The sequence below is a fragment of the Thamnophis elegans genome, chromosome 6 (genome assembly GCF_009769535.1).
Source record: "Thamnophis elegans isolate rThaEle1 chromosome 6, rThaEle1.pri, whole genome shotgun sequence".
NCBI lineage: Eukaryota > Metazoa > Chordata > Lepidosauria > Squamata > Colubridae > Thamnophis > Thamnophis elegans.
Window position 1 is genome coordinate 34,450,545 of NC_045546.1, and position 22,805 is coordinate 34,473,349.

The 22,805-nt window shown below is 34.7% G+C and overlaps 1 protein-coding gene across 2 annotated transcripts in view; it reads left to right on the forward strand.

Annotated features, from left to right (window-relative positions):
• Nucleotides 1-22,805, forward strand: part of ALCAM (activated leukocyte cell adhesion molecule) — a 128,674-nt gene that overhangs the window by 100,247 nt on the left and 5,622 nt on the right. Inside the window, exons 9-15 of one of the 2 annotated variants that reach the window (XM_032219743.1) lie at nt 2,122-2,234; nt 3,266-3,401; nt 3,759-3,886; nt 6,036-6,168; nt 8,348-8,386; nt 10,726-10,843; nt 20,561-20,677. In XM_032219743.1, coding sequence (XP_032075634.1) covers nt 2,122-2,234; nt 3,266-3,401; nt 3,759-3,886; nt 6,036-6,168; nt 8,348-8,386; nt 10,726-10,843; nt 20,561-20,648 — 755 coding nt within the window. In that variant the 3' untranslated portion in view covers nt 20,649-20,677. The remainder of the gene's footprint in view (nt 1-2,121; nt 2,235-3,265; nt 3,402-3,758; nt 3,887-6,035; nt 6,169-8,347; nt 8,387-10,725; nt 10,844-20,560; nt 20,678-22,805) is intronic. The other variant, XM_032219744.1, reaches the window with a different exon arrangement.

Below are 22,805 nucleotides of genomic sequence, written 5' to 3' on the forward strand. Positions count from 1 at the left end.
TCTTTTTGTATTTCTCTCCTTTGCCTCTAAACATCTGACTTTATTTTTAATCGATATTCAAATTTAATGTGGAATATAAACATTTTCTTATCTTTAACATTTGGACTGGTTAAAGCATAAAAAATTATATTATACCATAATTATAAAATGGTGGTCTTGTTATTGGGAGAGAAGAGAGAGTGATCCCAGTATTAAGGCATAGAGACTGCAATTGTCTGTCATGTAAGATATAGCTAGGATAGTCCATTAAAGGGGCTGTCCTCAGTTATTATTTTCCTGCATTTTAATGTTTTTGCATGTCAGACAATATTGATATAGGTGCACTTGCTTATGAATATAATTCTATTTTTCCTATTTACATTCCTTTATCATAGTATAAATATATGAATAGAAGCAATGTCTAGTTACAGAAAAAATCCAGGGCCAACTTAATAAAATATACTATCAAAAATTGTCATGAGGGCTTTGGGTTTACAAGAAATAATTCAACATAAAGCACACAAAAATGCTCACTTTTTCACTTCATCTACAGTAGAGTGGAATAAGAATGTGGCAGGGATTTATTATATACCCCTAGGTTTTATCTCAGATAGACATTTTAGTTGCTTACTCATAGGATTTAGCAGATTTATTAATAAATCTGTCAGTATGCTCACCAATAAAAGAATGCTTCTGAATGGGGGGAAATCCTGTTTTAGTATGTACATGCTTGTTTCAATTTAGGCACATTCTTAATAGAGGTTTTAAAATATAAAAATAAATAAATAATACCTTTGTAAGGAGATGTGCTTCTTTATACTTATCACATGTATTTTGTATGTTTTCCTGCCCAGGATTTACAAATGGCATAAATAATGGGTCGAGCTGGACAACCTTAATGGGACAATAAATATAAAATGTTTAATGTTATTACTATGTGGTCATAAATGTAATAACTTTCTTTTTCCATTATATCAAAAGTTGTTACTTTGTATTTTGAGAGTTTATTCAAGGCTTTCAGGGGCTACGTGTAGTCCTTGGACCCCATCTATATGCCTCTGACACCGACACCAACATAGATTTCTGCTTACTGTGGTGCCACAATTCAAAACTGCAACTCTATTTTACATGAAGTTAATATTAATTTGGAAGTAGATTTATCATAAGAAACTAAATGAAAATCTCAAGCGGTTATGTATGATTAAGAAGATGAAGATAAAAGATAAATAAAATTGTGTAATGTATTAAAAGTAACCAAAAAGACAAACATAGGAAAATGTAGTTAATTTTAATCTCACTGTATTTTGATGGGTTTAACATTTCTTTTAGAAAAAGTTTCAGTTTCAATTTCTAATCAGATTATGAATACATTACACTTTATTTATCTCTGTATCTTAGATCAGTGTTTTTCAACCTTTTTTGTGCAAAGGCACACTTTTTTCATGAAAAAAATCACGAGGCACACCACCATTAGAAAATGTTAAAAAAATTTAACTCTGTGCCTATATTGACTATATATAAAGTAATTTTCCCACGGCACACCTTACACTATGTCACGGCACACTAGTGTGCCGTGGCACAGTGGTTGAAAAACACTGTCTTAGATACATGCTCAGAATACTTTAGTTGAGAATTTGCATTGTGGACTTCACTGTCTTAATTTTTTTATCATGGAAGCAAAGTTGAGGGAAGAAGTTGTATGGGAATGCCTCTTACTCTTCTAAACACCATTTCTTTAAAGAAAAAAAATATACAGATATAGTATTTCTTAACCATTTTCTCATTTCACATATTTTTCTTTACCCCAAAAAATTTTTAAGTAAAAATTAAAGTGTTTCATTTTATGCTATCTACTGATTACACGTGTTTGTGTGTGTGTGTGTTCTTTCTCAAACGCACACAAACACACACACACATGCAGTACATACACATACTATATAATACATGCAAATATTTCTGCTATCTTCTTTTGAAGTTTATTTTCAGTACTTTTGTAAAAAATAATTGACTGAGACTTTGAGAAATTGTATCTGTAACTGAAATTACCAAATAATTATGTCTTTTTTTTTTTGCTTTATTTAAATTTCCTAAGTAAGCACTGTTTGTGAATATGAATATCAATCCTGAATTTCTTCAACATAGATTTGGATTTGTCACTTACTCCCAATGGAGAAGTTATTAAACAGATTGGAGAAGCATTGCCTGTGTCTTGTACAATTTCTTCCAGTAAAAATGCTACTGTGTTCTGGCTGAAGGTAAATATTTGTAACTTGGCTGTGTTTAATCCATTATTGTATCTGGAATGGTGATACTCTAACGTTCACAAGAACTTAAATGGTTCTTGTTCTATGACCAAATGCAGCCCTCTAAAATATTATACACAGATATTAGAGTTCTTCCAAAATTGTTTCCTAGATTGTAATGTTTAATATTCAAGGAGGAGGAGGAAATGTTCAAACATGGGCAAAATAATATCCACATTTAATGTATTGTTAAATTTAATTTAAACTTGGAAAAAGCTATCTAGCTATTAGAGCGGTTTGACCCAGAACCAGTAAAAACTCAAATCCTCAAACAGGTGTTTTATTTTTCTGAAGATTTGAGTGAGAATCTTCCATAAAATTACTTCATGAAGCAATGTGGCTCTTTCACTTTAAGCAGTGAAACAAAACAAGTAAATTGTTTCCATTTGCGTAGCTGCTCCTTAGCATAACACTTCCACAGAAGCCTCTTCTGGCTTTGGTAAATTCTGAAGAATGCTGAGTAGTCCTCTCAAAAATTTCTGTCAGGTCCAAAGCATAGTCCATGTAAGAGTCATTTGAAAGATTTGAAAAAATGCAAGTCGAAACATATTTGCAATTGCCTCTTCAGTTTTGAGGAGAAAAATCAGGTTGTCTCTGTATTATGTGCTTCTTCATTGAAGTAAATTTAAGTCATTTTGTTCAGGACAAAACTAATTACTACAAGAGCTGGGAGCTCCTCTTTCCTTGACATTTCTAAGCAGAGACTAGATAGCCATCCTTTGGCTTCAAATTTATTGAAGGAAATTACAAGCTCTGCTTTATTTTAGAAGAGGGAATTGCATTGCATAACTTGTGGAAAGTTGAAAAGTAGATATAAATAGGTTTTTTTAATTTAGTATTAAATACAGTTTAATTGGAGAAGCAGTAAAAAGATTTTTGTTAGTACTCCAAAATGGCTAGTTCAAACTAGTTGTGCTGAAGAATATTTTTTTTTCCTGGAAGAAAGTAGGTTTCTAAGGATATGGGCATATATTTTTTTACAGGATAATAACAGAATGAGGTCAACTCCTTCTTTTTCGAGTTTGCAGTACCAAGATGCCGGAAATTACATCTGTGAAACAACTTTACAAGAAGTTGAAGGCTTAAAGAAAAGTCAAATTCTGACATTGATAGTACAAGGTAATGTAGATTCCTACTATTTTATATTGATGATGTGTTTAGTTTGTATGTTGCTACATAATTATGAAATGCTCACCAGCTAGAAAATATCCACTTAAATCTAACACTGCAAATAGAAATAAAATAAAAGGTGTTTGGCTAGCTTTTAAGAAATAACAGTATTTTACATGATTCAGCTTTGTGTGTCTTTGTGTGTATGGGACATGAAAAATACGCATGAATATCTAGATTAATTGGTTTCTAATTTGCACTGTTTAATAATGATATTTTAATTGGTCTTGAATCTCATAGTGATTCAGTACTATGAATGTAGCAATAAATAAATAAACAGTTTAAAAAATTCTTTTGCATTTTAAGGAAAGCCTCAGATCAAAATGTCAAAGAGAACCAGCACAGATGGATCTTATAAAACTATAGCCTGTCACGTAGAAGGATTTCCCAAACCTGCAGTACAGTGGACTAGCAGTGGAGGTGTCATAAATAAAGCAAGTAATTTTCTCATTATTTCTTACATGTTTATTTCAACTACAGTAGATATAGTATTGTGAACTTCTTGCTGCTCTCTGAACTTGGCTGCTTCATTATCAGACTAAATTCCAAAATATGGTCTGCTTCCTTTTTCTGTTTTTTTTTTGGGGGGGGGGGTTGCGGAGGGGAATGAGGTGAGGTGCTCATCTAGATAATGTTCTTACACAGCAGCTCTTGGGTTATTATTTTGGTAATGGAACATTTAGTAAATGTGAGGGGTTTTTCAATGGGCTCCTGTTTCTAATTTGTTGCATTTCCTCTGCTGATAGGGATATACAGGAATGGTAGTGTGTTGGTATTTTCTTATTTCCTTATGAATTTTATTCCTTGAAGATGCTATGGATTATTTCATGTGTTTTCTATGGTTATTCCTTTTTATTATGACAAAGATGTTACCTACATATCAAATCCATAGTTTTGGTTGTATGTGTGGGAGCGCTATAGTTTCTAGATGCTGCATTAATGTATCTGCTTTCTGAGAGTGGTGATCTCATGGGTGTTTCTCTGATTTCTTGGTATACTTGCCCATCAAACTGACAGTAGGTAGTGAAGGAGAGATTGATGAGTTCCATGATTTGGATCTTAACCTATTTGGTTTGGTTGGGTGTATTGTGTAGTACAGCTGCTATAGGTTATTTTGCTACTTCTGGGCATCTGGATGTAAAGTATTGTGATATCAACTGAAATCATAACCTCATCTTATTTTATTACTAGATAACTAGGTCTTTGATTTTCTGGAGCCACTTTAGTGGAGAATATTTACTCACAGATGAAGGCAGTATTTTTCTCCTTTGTGAGTTGCTCAAGCTTTTTTGTAAGTTCTTTATCTAAAAAGATAAAGAACTAACAAAAAGGTACAAAGAGGTATGTTGGGCTTGTGTATTTTGTGGCATAGAAGTATGGGAGGACAAGTACACGGCTTTTTATCCACTATTGTTTTTCTGTTGTGATTTGACCTTTCTTAGTTCGGACTTTTGTGGTTCTCTTGATCAGGTCGTCTAGTTTCCTGGGATGAAGGGGTTTTTTTGTTGTCCGGTAATTCTTTTGCTTTTTGTATCTATTATGATCCATACATTAGCAATATACAATTTACTGAAGCAATTTATCATTGAGTAAATAGTATGTTGATAATGTATATATATCATATGAAAAGTACAAAAGAAAAGATATAGTATTTTGTTTCAAGTATAATTTCAAATAATAGTTAATTATATATTTATTTTAAAAATTTAAAAAGCAAAGCATCATAATTTGTGTGGTATATATAAAAAATAATAATAAACAAAAAATAAATTAAACAAATAATATAAAAATAATGTAACAAAATGCAGTCATAGTCAAGTGTAGGGAACAGGTTTTCAACAGTCCCTATTGTATATACACTATTGATCCTAGTGTATATAATATTTTTTAATATAAAATCAATCTCTCATACCATTCAAAGGGTGTTCATCCCAAATTGTAACTGTATGGGAGTAGGATTGGATTTCCAGAAGAAAAACTGCAGACTTCAGGAACCAGGAGTCACTCAGGTGACTTTGAGGACACAGATAAACCTCCAAGTGCTTCAACAACCCCTGAAAAGGATGCAAATGACCAGCTGTCTCCAAGGAATTTAAATCCTTCCATTCCCCACTACCCTGTCAGCTGAAGAAGCTTCTTGGATGAGAAGCGAAACATCTTCAAAGAAAAAACAAAGTCCACCTGCCTCTTGAAAAAGCATGTTTGGGGCAACCATGCCCTGGATGACTGAGAATCTCTACAGACCAGTCCATATAATTGCCAGTAATCAAAGGTGCAAAAACAAGCAAAAAAAACCCATCTTAGTAGCATAGAAAATAGATCTGGAGACATAAGCGACAGATTTACATATCAACAGAGTTGCCTTATCAGAGAGATGAGTGGCAAATAAATGAAATAAACAAACAAATAAACAGATGAAAATAAATTTGCAAGATAAGTCAGGGTACTATTATACAGGTTCATGCTTGTATGTCATCAGTATAAATAGTTAGCCAAAGAGAGTGGATAGGCATGCACACATACAAACCTGTCCCTTCTGATTCTTTCAACTTTGAAATAACTGTTTTGAAAACTTATTTCCAGACAGAAGAAACTAAATATATCAATGGAAAATTTATTAGCAAAATCAAAATTGCTCCTGAAGACAATATTACATTAACCTGCATTGCTGAAAATCTACTAGAAAGAGCTGTCACCTCTTTGAATGTATCTGCTAGTAAGTATGTTTATTTTTAATATACTAAAGAAGAGGAGGAAAAGACCAAAGGTGATCATATTTCCTTATTTATTTACCTTTACATAAACAGTTCTTAGTATTCTTGCTCACATGCAGGTGACTCCAGGTTATAATTTTGTTTATGAGTTACTTCATTGTCTTCCCATTAACAAAAGACATGTGTATGTGCATCTTATCTTAGATTTGTGTCACCATGCTACTTTCTGATACTTGTTGTGTTTCCAGAATATCTGCAGAAATGCAAATGAAATGTACTTAATACACTGCTAACTGATAAATCTCCATACTGTCAGATCCCATAATAAGAGTTCATCGTCTCTTGGTTTTTATATATTTCATCTTGTTGTCATTCTTTTGAAAAAATTCTTGTAATCTGAGAACTACCTGTTTTCTTTTTAAAAGAGCAATCCTATAGGTGGGTTGAATCTAAAGGCCGAGGAACCACTTAATCCAGACCTTGCTTGCATCATAGTAATAGAATAAAAGTTTTCCTTCCACATGTATGGACATATACTTCCCCTTCATTGTTCAATAAATAGATTAGTTTATTAATGGTTAATTATTGTGTAATTATAAATTAACCAAAAAATACAGTCCACTGAATTTATTGAGATGGCATGCTATGGTCGACTATTGTTAAGATGACAACAGGTTACCAATTTTAAATTAAATAATGCTACCTCAGACCTGGACTACATTATGTCTTAATAATTAATGGTTATAACAGACTACCTTGAGACACTTCTGTTTTCATTTTTAAATATAATTTAGTGTGCTGTCAGAGTTGAGAGGCATTAATGATAGTCAACACTTTTAGTCCATGTAGTTTTTTAGTTTCTCATTTTTTTTCTAGTCAGCACAGCACTAATGGAAAATCAGTTATTACGGAATATGTAATTTCGCAGTGGTTTTAAATAGGTACTGTAGTGGCACTCAGATGAAAATTTCATATTATCTATACACTTTGAATCATTCTCCTAAGCCAATCCTTTTCCTTAAGAGATCACCAACGGTGCACAATTTCTTGCCATAAGTATGGAAAGCAAACTTTGTGGAAACTAATGGTTGAATGTGAACTCAGTATGGTCATAACAAAAGGAATTATAATCATTGTCACTAATTATAACATGCAAACTATTCAGTAGTTGTCTTTAACACACAACTGCATACCCAAATGAACAAATTATAACTGAGAACCGTGGTGGCACAGTGGTTAGAATGGAGTACTGCAGGCTAATTCTGCCGACTGCCAGGAGTTCAGTCCTCACCGGCTCAAGATTGACTCAGCCTTCCATCCTTCTGAAGTACAATGAGGACCCAGATTGTGAGGGGCAATATGCTGACTCTGTAAACCACTTAGAGAAGGCTGTAAAGAGCTAAGAAGCGGTATATAAGTCTAAGTGCTATTGCTATAACAGTAATTAATACTGTTGAATTATCTGTTTTTTAATATTCCAATTTTGAATTATGATTATTGTGCTGTCTCCAGACTATACAAGAACATGTGAAGACTTAACATAACAAATAAGTGCATAGTTTGTGCACAATAAACAATTATGTAGATAGACAAATTGTTAACTAATTCAAAGAATGAACTTATCCTATTATAAAGATTTACTTCTATTTAGAGAACACTTCTGCACCATTTCGCAAATTCCTGAAATGTATAAATTAATATTATTCTCAATTATGCACTCTATACTATGGAATTTGCAGTGAGCTATCCAGGGCAATTCCCATGAACTGTTTGATGGCTCTTTTCATTCTGTGCAGAGTCTCTAGAAGAGTTGATCAAAGGATGACTTCTAAATTCATTCAGTGGTGCTAAAGTTTAATCAACTCTCTGTCTACAGTAATAAAGTGACAAAAAGTCAGAATGCAGGCCAGAACAACACATAAATACTTCTTCTGACTAGGCATTTGTAAGATTAAACTTGTCATTTTTTAGAATAAAGCATTTTCACAGGATGCATTATAGATACAAAGTAAAGATTGCTGCCTTAAAAATAAGATTAATCATTTTGTTTTGTAGCTGATGCTGATTAAGAATATTTTGGGCTCAGCTGAAATATAGATTATTAAATATCTTTAAATGTGGAAATTTTGAAGGTGACTTAGATATCAGCAGCTTTATTTTGTTGTTGTTCCTTTGTTTCAGTAAGTATTCGAGAATCTGATGAACCAGAAGAAAAAAGTGGTAAGAACATAAAAATATTCCACATTTAATACTATCAATTCAAAACTGTTCTACTTATTTTTCTGGATTAAGGGTAGAGTTCTAAAAAGGAAAATAAATAGAACTAATTTTAAATGCTAGGTTTTACTGATGTGCAATCAAAATAGTACTGATATTAATACATAGCTATGTAAAATAAAAATTTAATTCAAAAATCATTTTTATTGGAAACAGTAATAATGTCCCAAGTCTTAACTGATTTCAGAAAAGCCAATGTTTGCCTAAATCTAAATCTAACCTATGCACACAGGGATAGTAAGAAAGAGTTGTACTTTTGAGAAAAAAAAATATTTTTGACAAATTTACATTGCTTTTCACACGAAACTAAAATGAGTATTTAATACAGTGATACCCTGGTACTTCTTTGAAACTCAGCAAATTTTAATGCTCAATACATTTTGATATGAAAATATGGTCCCAGTACTCTTAATTTGTTTGGTACTCAACAAACAAGCTAGAACTTATCGGTGTTCACTGCCTTGTGACTCACTACATTCTGTACGGGAAAAAATTGTTTGGTACTGATTTTTGGTACTTATACCCCATACTGAGGTACCACTGTATTTAGTATTTATTAATTAATAATATTTAATATATAGTATTTTAACAAAGAAGGCTGTAATCCTTAGATCATTTACTCCAATAATTACTTGCTAATTCTGTAGTACCTTTATCTGTCTGTCTATCTATCTCTATCTATCTATCATCTATTCATCTACCAGGTTTTCCCAAAAATACAACCTACCCCAAAAACAATCCCTAGCCCAATTTTCCCACCTGAAACTAATATAAACCCTATGCCAAAATTAAGCCTTAGTTATGCCCCACCCACCATCTGCTTGTACAAGATAGGGTGAGGTGCAGGCATAAAAATGAAGCTAGCCCCCTATCGGTTTACCTTAGGACCGTTGCAGCCAAGCCTCCCATGCTCTGATACCTCTTGGGCTAATGCCTGACTTCTGCCACCGCTTGCGGATGGAGTCTGGTTTCTCTTCAGATGATATAAATCTTTCGCCCCACTTGTAGCTGGACGCCACATGGTACATCACGCTGGTGCCACCACTCACAGCAGGATGCCACAAGGTTTGTTGTGCTGTGTGCACAACAATATAACTTGGCACACAGTCACCTGCTGTGAGCCATGGCACCAGCACAATCCTCAAGTGGAAGCACCGACACAACAAGCCACTGAAGTTGGGCAGCGGTACAACAGGTGTTCGGGCATGGGACGCATGGCTGCAGTGGTCTTAAGCTAAGCGGGTAAGACATCCCCCCAAAATACAAATTGATACTCATTTTGAGGCTGAAAAGAAAATAAGATCAGGTCTTATTTTTGGGGAAACACAGTATCTATCTATCTATGTATCTATCTATCATATTTGTATATTTTATTATATAGACTTAACTAAGAACCTTTTTTTATTTTGTAGGAAAAAATGCAGATAGAAATTTTATTGTACAAGAATAAAAAGCTGAAACAATTTATCTTAGTTTTCACCCAGTATAATGGTTCAACTGTTCTGGCACTATCAAAAAAAATCTATTTGAAAGTGCCAGATAGGTGCAGTTGTGACAACTGATCAAACTTGGTAGATAACTAAGAGCACAGCTTTTAAACAGGATCCAACAGCATTTATACTCAGTAAATGTGCATAGAGGAAGCCTCGATGAAAAGCAATAATGCCAAATCTACATTGAGATTTAATGTAAAGTAGAAAATATTTGGCAATTTGTGTGATCATTATGTTTTTGTTTTTCCTTTTCCACCCAGAACTAGAAAATCTCAACCTTAAAAAGCCTCTAAAGGAAATTTGTGAAGGTCTTCTAGGAGTGAGGAGGATTAAAGTAAAAAAGAACCCCCACTCTCAGGCTTCAAACAATAGGAAAATAGCTAAACTAAATGTATTCCTTCCTTCCACTGTTGACAGTTGGAGATAAATTGCTTATCTTGTTTAGCAAAACTTGATTGGGCATAGGATTGCTCTGCCTACTTCTAATGCATCAAAGGTAGATTTTTCAGACAGTTCTCAGACTGCAAAAATCTCATCTGTAAAATCTGTGCCATCCTTGTGAAATAAGGACAACACCAAAATGTTTGTAAAGCAAATTATTTAAGGATTGCAGCCAATGTATCTTTGTTCTGTAAATGTGTATGCTCTCATAAGGATAACTTGTTGTTGCTGCTGGTTTTAAGCTTTTGAAAGAAAAAAAAATAGTTTTGGATATTTTGATCTATAGTGAGTGTTCCATATTTTATTTTTTTCAAGACACTCCATCATCCCTTTCTTCTTTTGTTTTAGATGATAATAGGGAAAATGTTAATGATCAGGCAAAATTAATAGTGGGAATCGTGGTTGGTCTTCTTCTAGCAGCAACGGTGGCAGGTGTTGCTTATTGGCTATACATGAAGAAATCAAAGTAAGTCTTCACTGACTTTCTTAATATTTTATGTAAATAAAATGTGTTATCTCACCAAATCTGTTTTCTGTAGCATTTTGTAAAACCAGGCAAAGTATGTTTTTGTGTTTATTTGTCTAAAATGTTTTTCTTCTCCTTTTATTAAAAGTAATTCCATCGCAGTTTGCAGGTTTTTAAAATTGTATGAATGTTATCAAGCACAAAAATAAATAATGAGATAGCACAAAAAGTATACTGGTGTAGGCTTTCACAGCTAGTGTCAATTAAAAGGTGATGTAGGCTAAATGGCTATGGGCCAATTCTCTGATATCCTGACATTTCATTGGAAGCTGTGGCTGGCATCCGCAGAGGCAGTGATTTTCAATTCAACATAAGATAGATAGAAATAGAGATAGAGAGATATAGTTAAAACATCCCCAGTGGGAAAAGTACAGACTGAATTGGAAAATTATTATAGAAACAAAACCTAAAAATAATTATTCAGTCACCCATGGATGACAGAAATCCACTTTCTTCAACAGCATTTTAGACAGCTATATCAGTCAGGACTAGATTACTTAATCACAAACCATAAGCACCCAGTCAGTGCCTGTTTAGAGTTGCTGACAAATTCTCCTAACCTAACTAACTACTCATTAGTCATTGTGATCATTAGTTGAGGTAACCCTGTGACTGAACCTATTTTTCTGATATTTTTCATAGCAGTCAATAAGCAAATCATGTTGTCATTGAGTGAACAGCACAGTTGTTAATCCATTCTTTTGAATTCATTCTTTTGAATCAACTTTTTTTTTTGCCCAGAAACCAGCAAAATCGATTGCAGATTGTGGCCAGTGGTCATGGGTTTCTACAGCCAGTCGTAAACATGACTCAGTTGCCAAGTCACATGGCCACTGGGGTTGGGGGAACATTTTACAATACTCATTCTAAAGCAATCATAATTTTGAAAGAACATAAAACCACCAGTTGTAAGTTAAGGACTTCTGTGTGCTCTGGAGCATATCACTTTGCCTCTGAAGACTCTAGCCACCACAGTCACCAAAAAAACATATCTTCATAAAATATTTTATTCAATTTTCACATTCCATTTGCAATCATTTATATACAGGGTATTTACTATAAAAAAAAAGGGAAAAAAAGAAAAAAAAAGAAAAAGGGAATAAAACGAACAAGTAAAGAGAAAACACAACTCATCATTCACAACCCCACCTAACCCTTGCATCCTCCATACACCCCATCTACCCCCTCCAACTTTCCTTTCTCCCTCTAACACTCCCCTCCTACTTCCCTTTCCCCTCAATCCTTCCTTCTCCCCTTACTCCCCGGACACCCTCCTTACCTTCCCCTTACTCCTTCCTTACTCCTCCCTCTTCTTTCCCTCTACCTCCCTCCTTGGTGTATGCCTTTATTCGAGTGTTGTTTGATCTGATAAAAGTAAAATGAACCAAGGAAAAAATAATAATAATAATGATAAAAAAAAAGAACCACCGTATATAAATACATTCTTGTTCTTATTAAAACTATGTTAACACCCCCCCCACCCCACCCCCCACAATCCCCATCCCTAATCCTCCCGACTTCCCAGGGCCCACACCTGGCACTACCTTCTGTCTAAAATATCTTGTATACATATGAATTAAAAAATAAAAGTATATATCAAAAGAAAAGAAAAGCAGAGAAAGAAAAAAAAAAAAAAAAGAAACCACTCTTGTATTGATCTCAGCCCCCCATCTTTATCTATGCTTAAATAGTATAAATCATTCTATCTATATTTTATTCTCGTCTCTTACTTCTTTGCTATTTACCCCAACCTTCTGTAGACTCTCCCGTTCCCTTCCTAAACCTCATGATCCCTTCCAATAAAATTTAAGCAGCGTGGTTCATGCCATATATTCAAATATAACTTTACAGACAAGTAATCAAACTTTCCCTTCTAGTAAAATTTAAACAACGTAAATAATCTTTCTTTACCCCTTTTTCAAACAGTAATTCAAAATAATAAATAACTTAGTTCATTCCACATTCATTTTACCTTCATCCCTCACTTGTCTGATATTTACCACTATCAAATTTATACTAGCATTTGTTTAAAATATAACTCAGAATGATTTGTAGCATGAATCATTCCACATATTCCAATAATACTTTCAGCAAGAGTCAGTTAACCTTCTATTTTAAGGTAGTCCCTTCTAACAGAGTTTAAACAACATAAGTCATTCTGCATTCTTTTTACAGTTATCTTCCCAAGCGGCTTCCTGTTCTAATAAGCTTCAAACAACGTAGATTTTGCCCTCTTCCCTTGCTTGTCTGATATTTACCACAAATAACGTAGTTCATTCCACATGCATTTTACCCTCATCTCTTGCTTGTCTGATATTTACCACTATCAAATTTATACTAGCGTTTATTTAAAAAGTGACTCAGAACTATTACAACCAACTTTCCCTTCAAATAAAAGTTAAATAGCATGGATCATATTCAAATAATACTTTCAGCAAGAGTCAGTTAACCTTCTATTTTAAAATAATCCCATCTAACAAAGTTTAAACAACATAAATCATTCCGCATTCTTTTAACCACTATCAAATTTATGCTAACGTTACTTTAGAATCTAGCTCAAAGTAGTTTCACCCAGCTTTCCCTTCTGATAAAAATTAGTCCACTTTTTCTACCGGAGAGAGGTCTCAAACCCCCATTCAGTCCTCAACTTTAGGAAGTCTTTTGAAGTATCTAAATTCTCGATCTGCGTTCTTCTGCTTCTCTGAGGGAGGAGGGGCTGCCCCCTCCATCTTGCAGCCGCATGGCCAGCCGTTTGCTTTCTCCTTCCGCTTGTCTCTCCTCTCTTCCAAGCGCGTCAGGAAGTCCCGCCTTCAGAATCCTACAATAGAAATCTTGAGCCTCCGAAACAGAGTTAAGACGAAATCTTTGATTCTCAAATGTAACTGTAATACCGGCAGGGGCCTCCCATCTGTATCGAATCTGTTGACTCCTAAGCTCCTTAGTTAAAAAGGTGTAATTCCTTCTTGCCTTCAACATCTGAAAAGGAATATCTTTGAAAACAATCAGGTCCTGGCCTTCAACTCGAAAACTGTTATTATGAAACTTTTGCACAATCGCATTTCTAGATTCTTTTGTGGAAAAATGTATAATTATGTCCCTCGGGAGTTGTCGCTGTTCCGCTATCAATGAGTTCTGGCGATAGATTTTCCGAATCTGCCAATCAAAGTTAAGTCCCGGGCTTCCCAGCGCATGGCTGAAGGCTTCAGCAAAGGTCTGTTTCAAATCCTCTTGCTCCTTTTCACGGAATCCTCTGACTCTAATTGCAAATGCCTTCCTATTAAAATTTAACATCATAAGCTGATCTTCGTTATTTCTAATTTTTTCTTGTAAAATTTGAATATTGGTAGTCAAATTAAAATTAGCCTTCTCCAGACTTTCCAATTTGTTCTCTATTTCAGCAGAGTAATCTGAGAGGGCAGACACGGCTGCAAACGTATTCGCCTTCATTTGATTAACTTTAGATTTTAGATCATCATAAAGTTGCAATACAAATTCCTGAATTTCTTGTTTAAAGGCATTAAACATTTTAAAGAGATATTCCTGTGTTAAAACTTCTCCAGTAGAGGGCGTAGGAGACAAAGGCTGTGTTTCCAGAAAAGATTCTTTAAATTCTTTAGATACATTTGTAGCAAAACGCTTCTTTGATCTGGGTGCCATAATAAATAAACAAGTAAGCAGCGCTTCACTCCCCTCTATTTCCAAAGAAAAAGAGTTTATTTTGTTAAGGAGCAGTCTGCAGGAAGATAAACCCGGCTAAGTACATCCAGTAATCATCCACGGAGAGAAATCGCCATTTTGAAGTCTATTTAAACAAAGAAGTCTTTAAGACGAATGGAGCTGGTATTTAAGATAGTAATAAAAGCATAAATCTCACAGGGGTGGTACCCTCCCGTATCAATTCTAGCTTGAAAAAACTTTGTTTTGTCCTGGGGGGGGCTAGCCTGTCTGGGGCTGCCAAAAAAAAAAAAGGCAGCTGAGAAGAAATGGCTGGAGATAAAAGCTCCGCTTCGGCTGGATCTAATCTCTTTCCACAGCCAAAAAAAGAAAAAGGCTGTGGCTTACGAATAGACCCTAGCCTACGGAGCTATCCTCCCTGCCCCTTTCTTAGCCAAAAAGGGGTGCTATCTATGATCTTATTTAGATATACAGACCAGATCTCTGAGGAGCTCGGTGGAGCCCTCCTCGGCAACAGGCCAAAAAACATATCAAAATTTTAGAAATTGGACTGTGATCATTTAGCAGAGAAGTCCTTCATTGTTTGAAAGCACATAAAATTTTATGTAAATAGTTCAAAAACTGGAGCATTTTTTTTTTCCAAAGCTGCATTTCTCTTAATCCATACCCTATTTCCCCGAAAATATTGCAACACAGCAGCAGCCATGAGGTGACCCTGCTCACTGCCTCCTGCACCTCAAAAATAATAAGGCCAAGTACTTATTTCAGGAGTCTTATTTTCGGGGAAACAGTAGACAAAATGCCTCTCTGCAATTTTTACACATCTTATTTATGATGAGGAAAGTACATAAGAAAAAAAAATTATTAGACTCAGTTTTAGTGCATTGGGAATGGGGGTGTTGCAAAGACTTATCTACCCCTCAACTAAAAATAGTATATAATTATGAGACCATATTAGAGGGTTAGCTAGTAGGATTATAAGTTTGAATGTTGTAACTAACCAATAAAATTGTTTAAAAATAAGCAGATACTATGTTGTCTTAAGAAACAGTTGTTAGATAGAAATAATCACCATAAGTATTAATTTTCACTCATGTTAATTACAGTCTCTTCCTAGGTAATTGCAGTGGACATGCTGTAATTGTGATTAGTTCATTTGAACATTTAATAGAACAAAATAGGGCACCATATGGTCAGAGTAATAGTTATCAGTACATATTCCCTGTAGCCTGAAGTTGAACTGCTATGTGTATAGTTGCTGGGTTGGCTTAAGGTATATTAACTGAGGCTCAGAGGACATGAAATTCTATGTGTTGCTCACATTCTTTTATGACATGCTAAAAAGTTTAAAATATGAAATAAAAGGTCCTGTGGTGTGGTTTATGCATTTTTCCTTTGTTTGAAAAAGCTACTTTATATATAATATAGTTTATTTATTTATTTATTTAGAGGGTTTGTATGCCGCCCACTCTCGAGAGACTCAGGGCGGCTTACAGATAAAAAGGAAGGGGGAACATACAAAAATAAAAATAAAAAACATTAAAATTCCACAACTTTCATAGCTTAGAATGGGGTTGGAAAGATCAACAGCCCCAGGCCTGCCGGAACAGCCAGATCTTGGTCGCTTTGCGGAAGGCCGGAAGAGTAATAAGGGTCCGGATCTCCATGGGAAGATCGTTCCATAGGGCCGGAGCAGCTACAGAGAAGGCCCTCTCCCGGGGAGTCGCCAGCCGACATTGACTGGCAGATGGAATCCGGAGGAGGCCTAGTCTGGGATCTTATTGATCTCTGAGAGGTAAATGGCAGGAGGCGGTCTCTCATGTAGCCAGGTCCTATACCATGTAGGGCTTTAAAAGTAACGACTAGCACCTTGAAGCGGGTCCGGAGACCAATGGGAAGCCAGTGCAGCTCGTGGAGGATAGGTGTAACCTGGGTGTACCTAGGTACGCCCACTATCGCTCGCGCGGCTGCATTCTGGGCTAACTGAAGTCTTCGAACACTCTTCAAGGGCAGCCCCATGTAGAGCGCGTTACAGTAATCCAGTCTTGAGGTGACTGGTGTTTTATACAACTGAGTGTTAGTGTTTTATACAACTGAGGTTTGACATCACATATTAGCATGATTTCTTAACTATCTGATATATCATGACTCTAAAATTTCAAAATATAGGCCATCTATTTGCTTATTTGTAAAGAAAGCTCTTTGTCATTATCATTGTTGATATTTAAAAGTAGTCTTATTTACTGCAAATTAGTATTCAATGTATAAAATAGCATAACTGCTATTCAGGGACATGAAGGTTTGAGTATGTATAAAATAAAAAAGAATCGATTTGTTCATTAGTAAGACAAAATAAAAATTATTCTTTCCTATACTTTATTATGCCCTTGGCTTTGACTATCTCTTGTCAAGTTTTCCTCAGAAAAGTTGAGTGGAGGTGGGGGGGGAGTGTTTTTGCTTTGCAGAATCTATTAGCCTGCAACTTTCCACAGTTATTCCCTATGAGTTGAAGTAAACTGGGATTCCTTTAAATGTGGGAGTTAACATGCTTAGTCACTGTATGTCAAGTCAGAAGGCAGGAAAATTGTATGCCTGATAGCTTTTGATATTTCTATCCATTCATAGTGATTCTTAGAACTAAATTGGGGAACCAACGGCCCATAAAAAGGGCTGCTGATACAAATCCAATAATGAAAAGTTTCAGATCATTTGATAAGCCTTCATGCATACATGAAAGTTGTCTGCTGTGTAGAAATCCCTGTGCGATGTAATAACATGCTATTCCCATGGAGTATCTGCTCACTGCCAAAATCACAGCACAACTTTATAGAGAAGACCAGCTGTTCATTTCTAAGTTCAGTTCTGCTTCTGGACAAGGCCTGAATTAGTTTAATTACAGTGAATGAAGTTGCTTCCCAAAGCTAAACTAAATAAGTAGTCTTGCATTGTGGCCTTTTCTTTTCTTAAAATTTCTTCCTGATTTCTTCCTCCCATTCTATCAGCAGCAATTATGTAAACCAGCTAAAGCAAGTTATAAAGTTACCCATTCAGACAAAACTAACTATATGTATTTATTTTTCATAGGGACAATTGAAATACCTTTGAAATTTAATTAACATTTAATTAACTAATACTATAGCTTAAAACATATAATATCATATTGCATTTGTTCTAATACTATAATAGTGTCTAATTCTACACAGAAACATATAAGTATATGTCACATTATATCACAATTTCATTCCTATTCACTTTCATTGGCTGATATCTTAAAAAGATGAGAAAACTAATATTAAAACACATCAAACATATTTTAATGGTATATTGTATAGAAATTATTATGCCACATCTCACTATCAGTTAGCATTTAGGCTTCAAGTGCTTTTAGTCTTGCTTAAAAATTTGGTCTGGCACTTTTATTACATACAGAAGCCTAGGATTAATTTTATATTTTTATGCTATGACACTGTCCATACACTGCTCTCATTTAGTTATTATTTTCTTCCCATCCATACAGTCTATTTCCTTTTTAACATTTATTTCTTTAAATGCATCAAAATGATCAATCAGCAAATTGTCCTTTATTATTTCTTTGTTCTATTTGTAGACCTAGTGCTGAACTTGTTTTATTAACTGCAATAATAATATAAATGTGTTGTCAGTAGTTCACATTAATTTATGAAGAGGGCCAATTGGCTTATTATCAGTTTATTTAAAGCTGATAATGAAATTAACAGAGATTCTGATGGAACTGAATGTTACTAAATTATAGATAATTACCAGACCTATCATTTTAGGATAAACGCAATCACTTGAAAGATTATTACAGGTAATCTATTTTGAGCATGCATGTGTGCCATATGAAATAATTGTTGCTGCTTTGATGAAAACAGTGACAACATATTTAACAAAATAAGATTCAATAGAAACAGCTGCCCAAGAGGTGGAAATACTTTCTATTTTTAAAAATCTTCTCTAATGTATAACCCACTCACTCATTAATTTTGGTATTCTTATCAATCATCCTTCTCAGGCACTTCTGATCAGTTATTCACATCACATCTATGAAAGTTATTTCTTTCAGTGTGTTTTTGGTCTCTGCTGTTTTAATATAATCCCTACCACCCTCTTTGGCAAGACTGTAACATATGGCATTGTAAAAGGTGATTTTAGATTTGTGGTTATTCATCAAAAAGTCATATGTTTTCCACTAAGAACAACAACAAAAAATAACTGGGACCTAATTAGAGATTTAGCTATAACTGAGTATTGGTATGGTATCAAGTTCAAGTTTTACCTATAGCTGTGATCTAATTTTTCTATGTTACATATTATTTATAGCTATAACATGATTTCTCTGTTATATGGCTTCATATTATTTGAGAATTAAATTTCTTTTTCTAAAATATCTGCAGCAGTTTTCTAACCCAACAAACTATCAAGTTTTATATGACTCCTCCAACAATATACCTTTGCAGGATTTCTACACTCTTGTTCTCTGCACTCGAACTTTCTTGATATCTTTTGTTCAAATTCCATATTGAGCATAGGCATCAGCTCACTAATCATTTCTTTAGAAGAGGTAGCTATAGGATCCTCAAAGGGAATTCATTTGTAGCACCTTTGTGGGTTTCATGATATACCTCATAAAGCCAAACTGTTTAAAATGTTATCACATTGATATAGATGCCTCTCACCTTACTAGATTGTGAAAGTTTTCTCTATGTAAGAAAAGCTTTGTCAGGATAATGATTTAATAGCTGACCAGCTGTTGTAATGTTATAATTCTGTAATACTGTAACAATGATCCAATGATAGTAATGAGTCATTTGACTGCTACAGCTTTAAGAGGCTGTTAATATAAGAGAGCCCCTGTGAGGGCATATCTTCCTCTCCATGTATGCTCCATGCTATAGTGGATGATTGATTGCCTGACTTTGCCTAGTGCATGTATGTATATACTCTTTGTATATAAACCACTGTTTGAAAGACAAACCTCTGTTTACTGGCTTGTGTTTTGGTCCTGGCTTGTCTCAAAATAGTCACACTGTGTGCACTCTTGACGAGCTTTAAAGTGTATTAAATTACTCAGATCCCCAGGCAATTAAAACATGAATTTACAAATAAAAGTGTATGTCTTCGTTTAAATTAGACCTACTTCTGTTTTGCTTTACCTTTCTTGGACATCTAGGGGTTTTCTGTGATGCATTTTTGAGGGTTGGTTTCAAGAGATACCTGGATGCCTGTAGATATGGGCCAGTTCTTCTTGTGACTAGCTGCAAAAACACCCTGTGTTATATTACAAAATATATTTTGTAAATATAGCAGAAGTAAATTCTAGTTAGTAAATAAATTTGCATTTTTAGCCTAAATGTTGTTTTGGAAAAGAAAATATAAGTATTACAATGAGATAAAATGTACATATTTGAGGGAAAAATAGTATCAGAAATATGGGATGCTATGTGAAATAAGCAATAGTTTTATTTTTATTTTATAGAACTTGCTCATAATTAATTGAAATCCTGCTAAATCAGTTTTTTGCAGAGAAGGAACAGCTAGTTAGAAAGATATGTCTTTTAGATTTTAATTATCCTTCAGTTTAGATTTCAGCAAAACAGGCATTATCTCAAACCATATAAATAAAGTATTTTAATGATAAAATGAATTTATAGTTTTTCGGTGTTAATATGCATATTATTTGAAGGAAACAAGAATTAAATCCTGATGATAGTTCCTCAAGCTAAAAAAGTAAATGTATATATTTATAAATGAGAGAAAAATAGAATTTGAATGTTGTCAATAGGTATATATTATTCCAGGATTCACTATTTTAGAGTCTTTCATTTGCCAATAAAATCAGATTCCTGTGTTGGTAGTGGAACAATTTTATGCTGCAGAAGTCAAAATGGTGTGCATCTATCCAGTAATTGGATATAATAATAATAACAAGATGAGACATTAGTATTTTTATTTCTGTTTCAGATCAGCTTCAAAACATGTAGCTAAAGATCTTGGAAATATAGAAGAAAATAAAAAGTTAGAAGAAAACAATCATAAATTGGAAGCTTGAAACACCAAACTATTTGGTTGCCATTCCAGGTATGTTTAACAACTTTATAAAGTATTATCCCCTCTGAATATAATTTACCGTATTTTCACCCATATAACCCGCCCACGCAAATAACCCGCCCACGCATATAACCCGCGGGTTTTCCGGATCGTGTAAAATATCTTCCGTATACCCCGCCCACGCATATAACCCGCCCACGCATATAACCCGCGACGAGTAAGAGAGAAGGGAAACAGCTGAGATGGGGGGGGAAGAAACGGAGAAACAAGCCTGCGCAAGCTGGGGAAGAGGAAAGGAACGGAGGAGAAGGAAACAGCTGAGATCGGGGTGGGGGAAGAAACGGAGAAACAAGCCTGCGCAAGCTGGGGAAGAGGAAAGGAACGGAGGAGAAGGAAACAGCTGAGATCGGGGTGGGGGAAGAAACGGAGAAACAAGCCTGCGCAAGCTGGGGAAGAGGAAAGGAACGGAGGAGAAGGAAACAGCTGAGATCGGGGTGGGGGAAGAAACGGAGAAACAAGCCTGTGCAAGCCTCCGATCGTGTAAAATATCTTCCGTATACCCCGCCCACGCATATAACCCGCAGGGGGCGCTGTGCATGTAAAAACCGCATATAACCCGCGGGTTATATGGGTGAAAATACGGTAATCCTTACACTAGTTAAATTATGGGATAAGGAATTTCTTATATGTATTCATATCAAGAGAAATCCAAGTCTAGCCATTTAAAATTTAAAGGGCCTTCCACAACAATATGTTGTCATTTTCAATGTTTAGGGGGGAAATATGCTCTAAAATGTACTGTAAGTTACACTTTATAGCCAACTGAACCAGTGCTACCTTAGGCAATCCTGTAGAATGCATAGCAGAGGTAGTATTCAGCTGGTTCTCTCCGGTAGCAGCGGCTGCGGGAAGCCCACCAAATTATGATCATGTGACTGCAGATTCTACAACCAGTCATAAACATGAGCTGGTTACCAAGAACCTAAATTGTGATCACATGATCATGAGGGTGGTACAATGGTTATCAGTGCAGACACTAATTATAAGTCACTTTTTCTGAGGTAGACATAACTTAGAACTATAAGTCAAAGTCTACCTGGACTCAATTGTATTCTAATGTCCTTATTAAAAATCCACAAGAAATGAACTACAGTTTCGAAAGTCCTGACCTTATACAGATTAATGGCTATTATAAAGGGTTGTCCTATATCACACTCCAGTACGACTGTTGCTAACTCATTAAAGTGAGTTAATGGCAAAACATTTCTGTATTTTTAAATTTTAGTTTGACTTTATTTAACTATTGAACAAATACAATAGGATGACTACTGAGATAAATCTCTCTTGGCAGACATCTTTGTATTTCTTGCCTTTCTATATCTAAGGCTTTCCAGGTTAGAAAGCTCTTAGGTAAGTGGAGTGGAATGATGTTCAAGATCCTGATAATATCAAATATATTTCTCTGTCACAAATTCAGCTCATAGTTTCAGGGTTTTTTCCCCCAAAATGCCAAATTCAGAAAATAATGGATTGGATTAAGGATCTGACTCTAGACAAGTCAGACATGCTCATACTAAGATCAATGAATGAGGAGTATTTCACAATTTGGGCTTGCTCCTAGAGCCAGATAATGTAACTCTCTGGTTTTGCAAATAGAGGCCACAGCCAGAAGCATTTTTAAAAAAATTAGATTTAGCTGATACACCAACTTGGAAGAAAATTGTGTTAAATTATATGGACTGCCTACTTTTGTATGGATAATGTATTTCATTTCATACAGAATGCAGCAGGAATACTTATCAAAGAGAACATATAATATCTGTTGTTAAAAATACTGCAGTGCTACATAATACTTTTAAAATTATAGTGTGTGTTAATCTAGGTTACCTAAAAGAAATATCTTCTTTGTATGATCCTTTCTAGATCCTGTGGCTTACTTGGGATCAAATTTTCAGTGCAGCTACTCTAAATTTTTGGAATGCACATCCTGCTTAGTTTGAAGGAACAGATTTCTTTAGTGACTTTAAAGGGAGCTTTAAAATATTTAAAATATTGTAATATTTTTATTAATTATTTTAATGGCTATTATTTTGTATTTAATGTTATTATTGAAAATTACTAGGATATTTCACTAGTATAGAAAGATTCATCAGCAAAA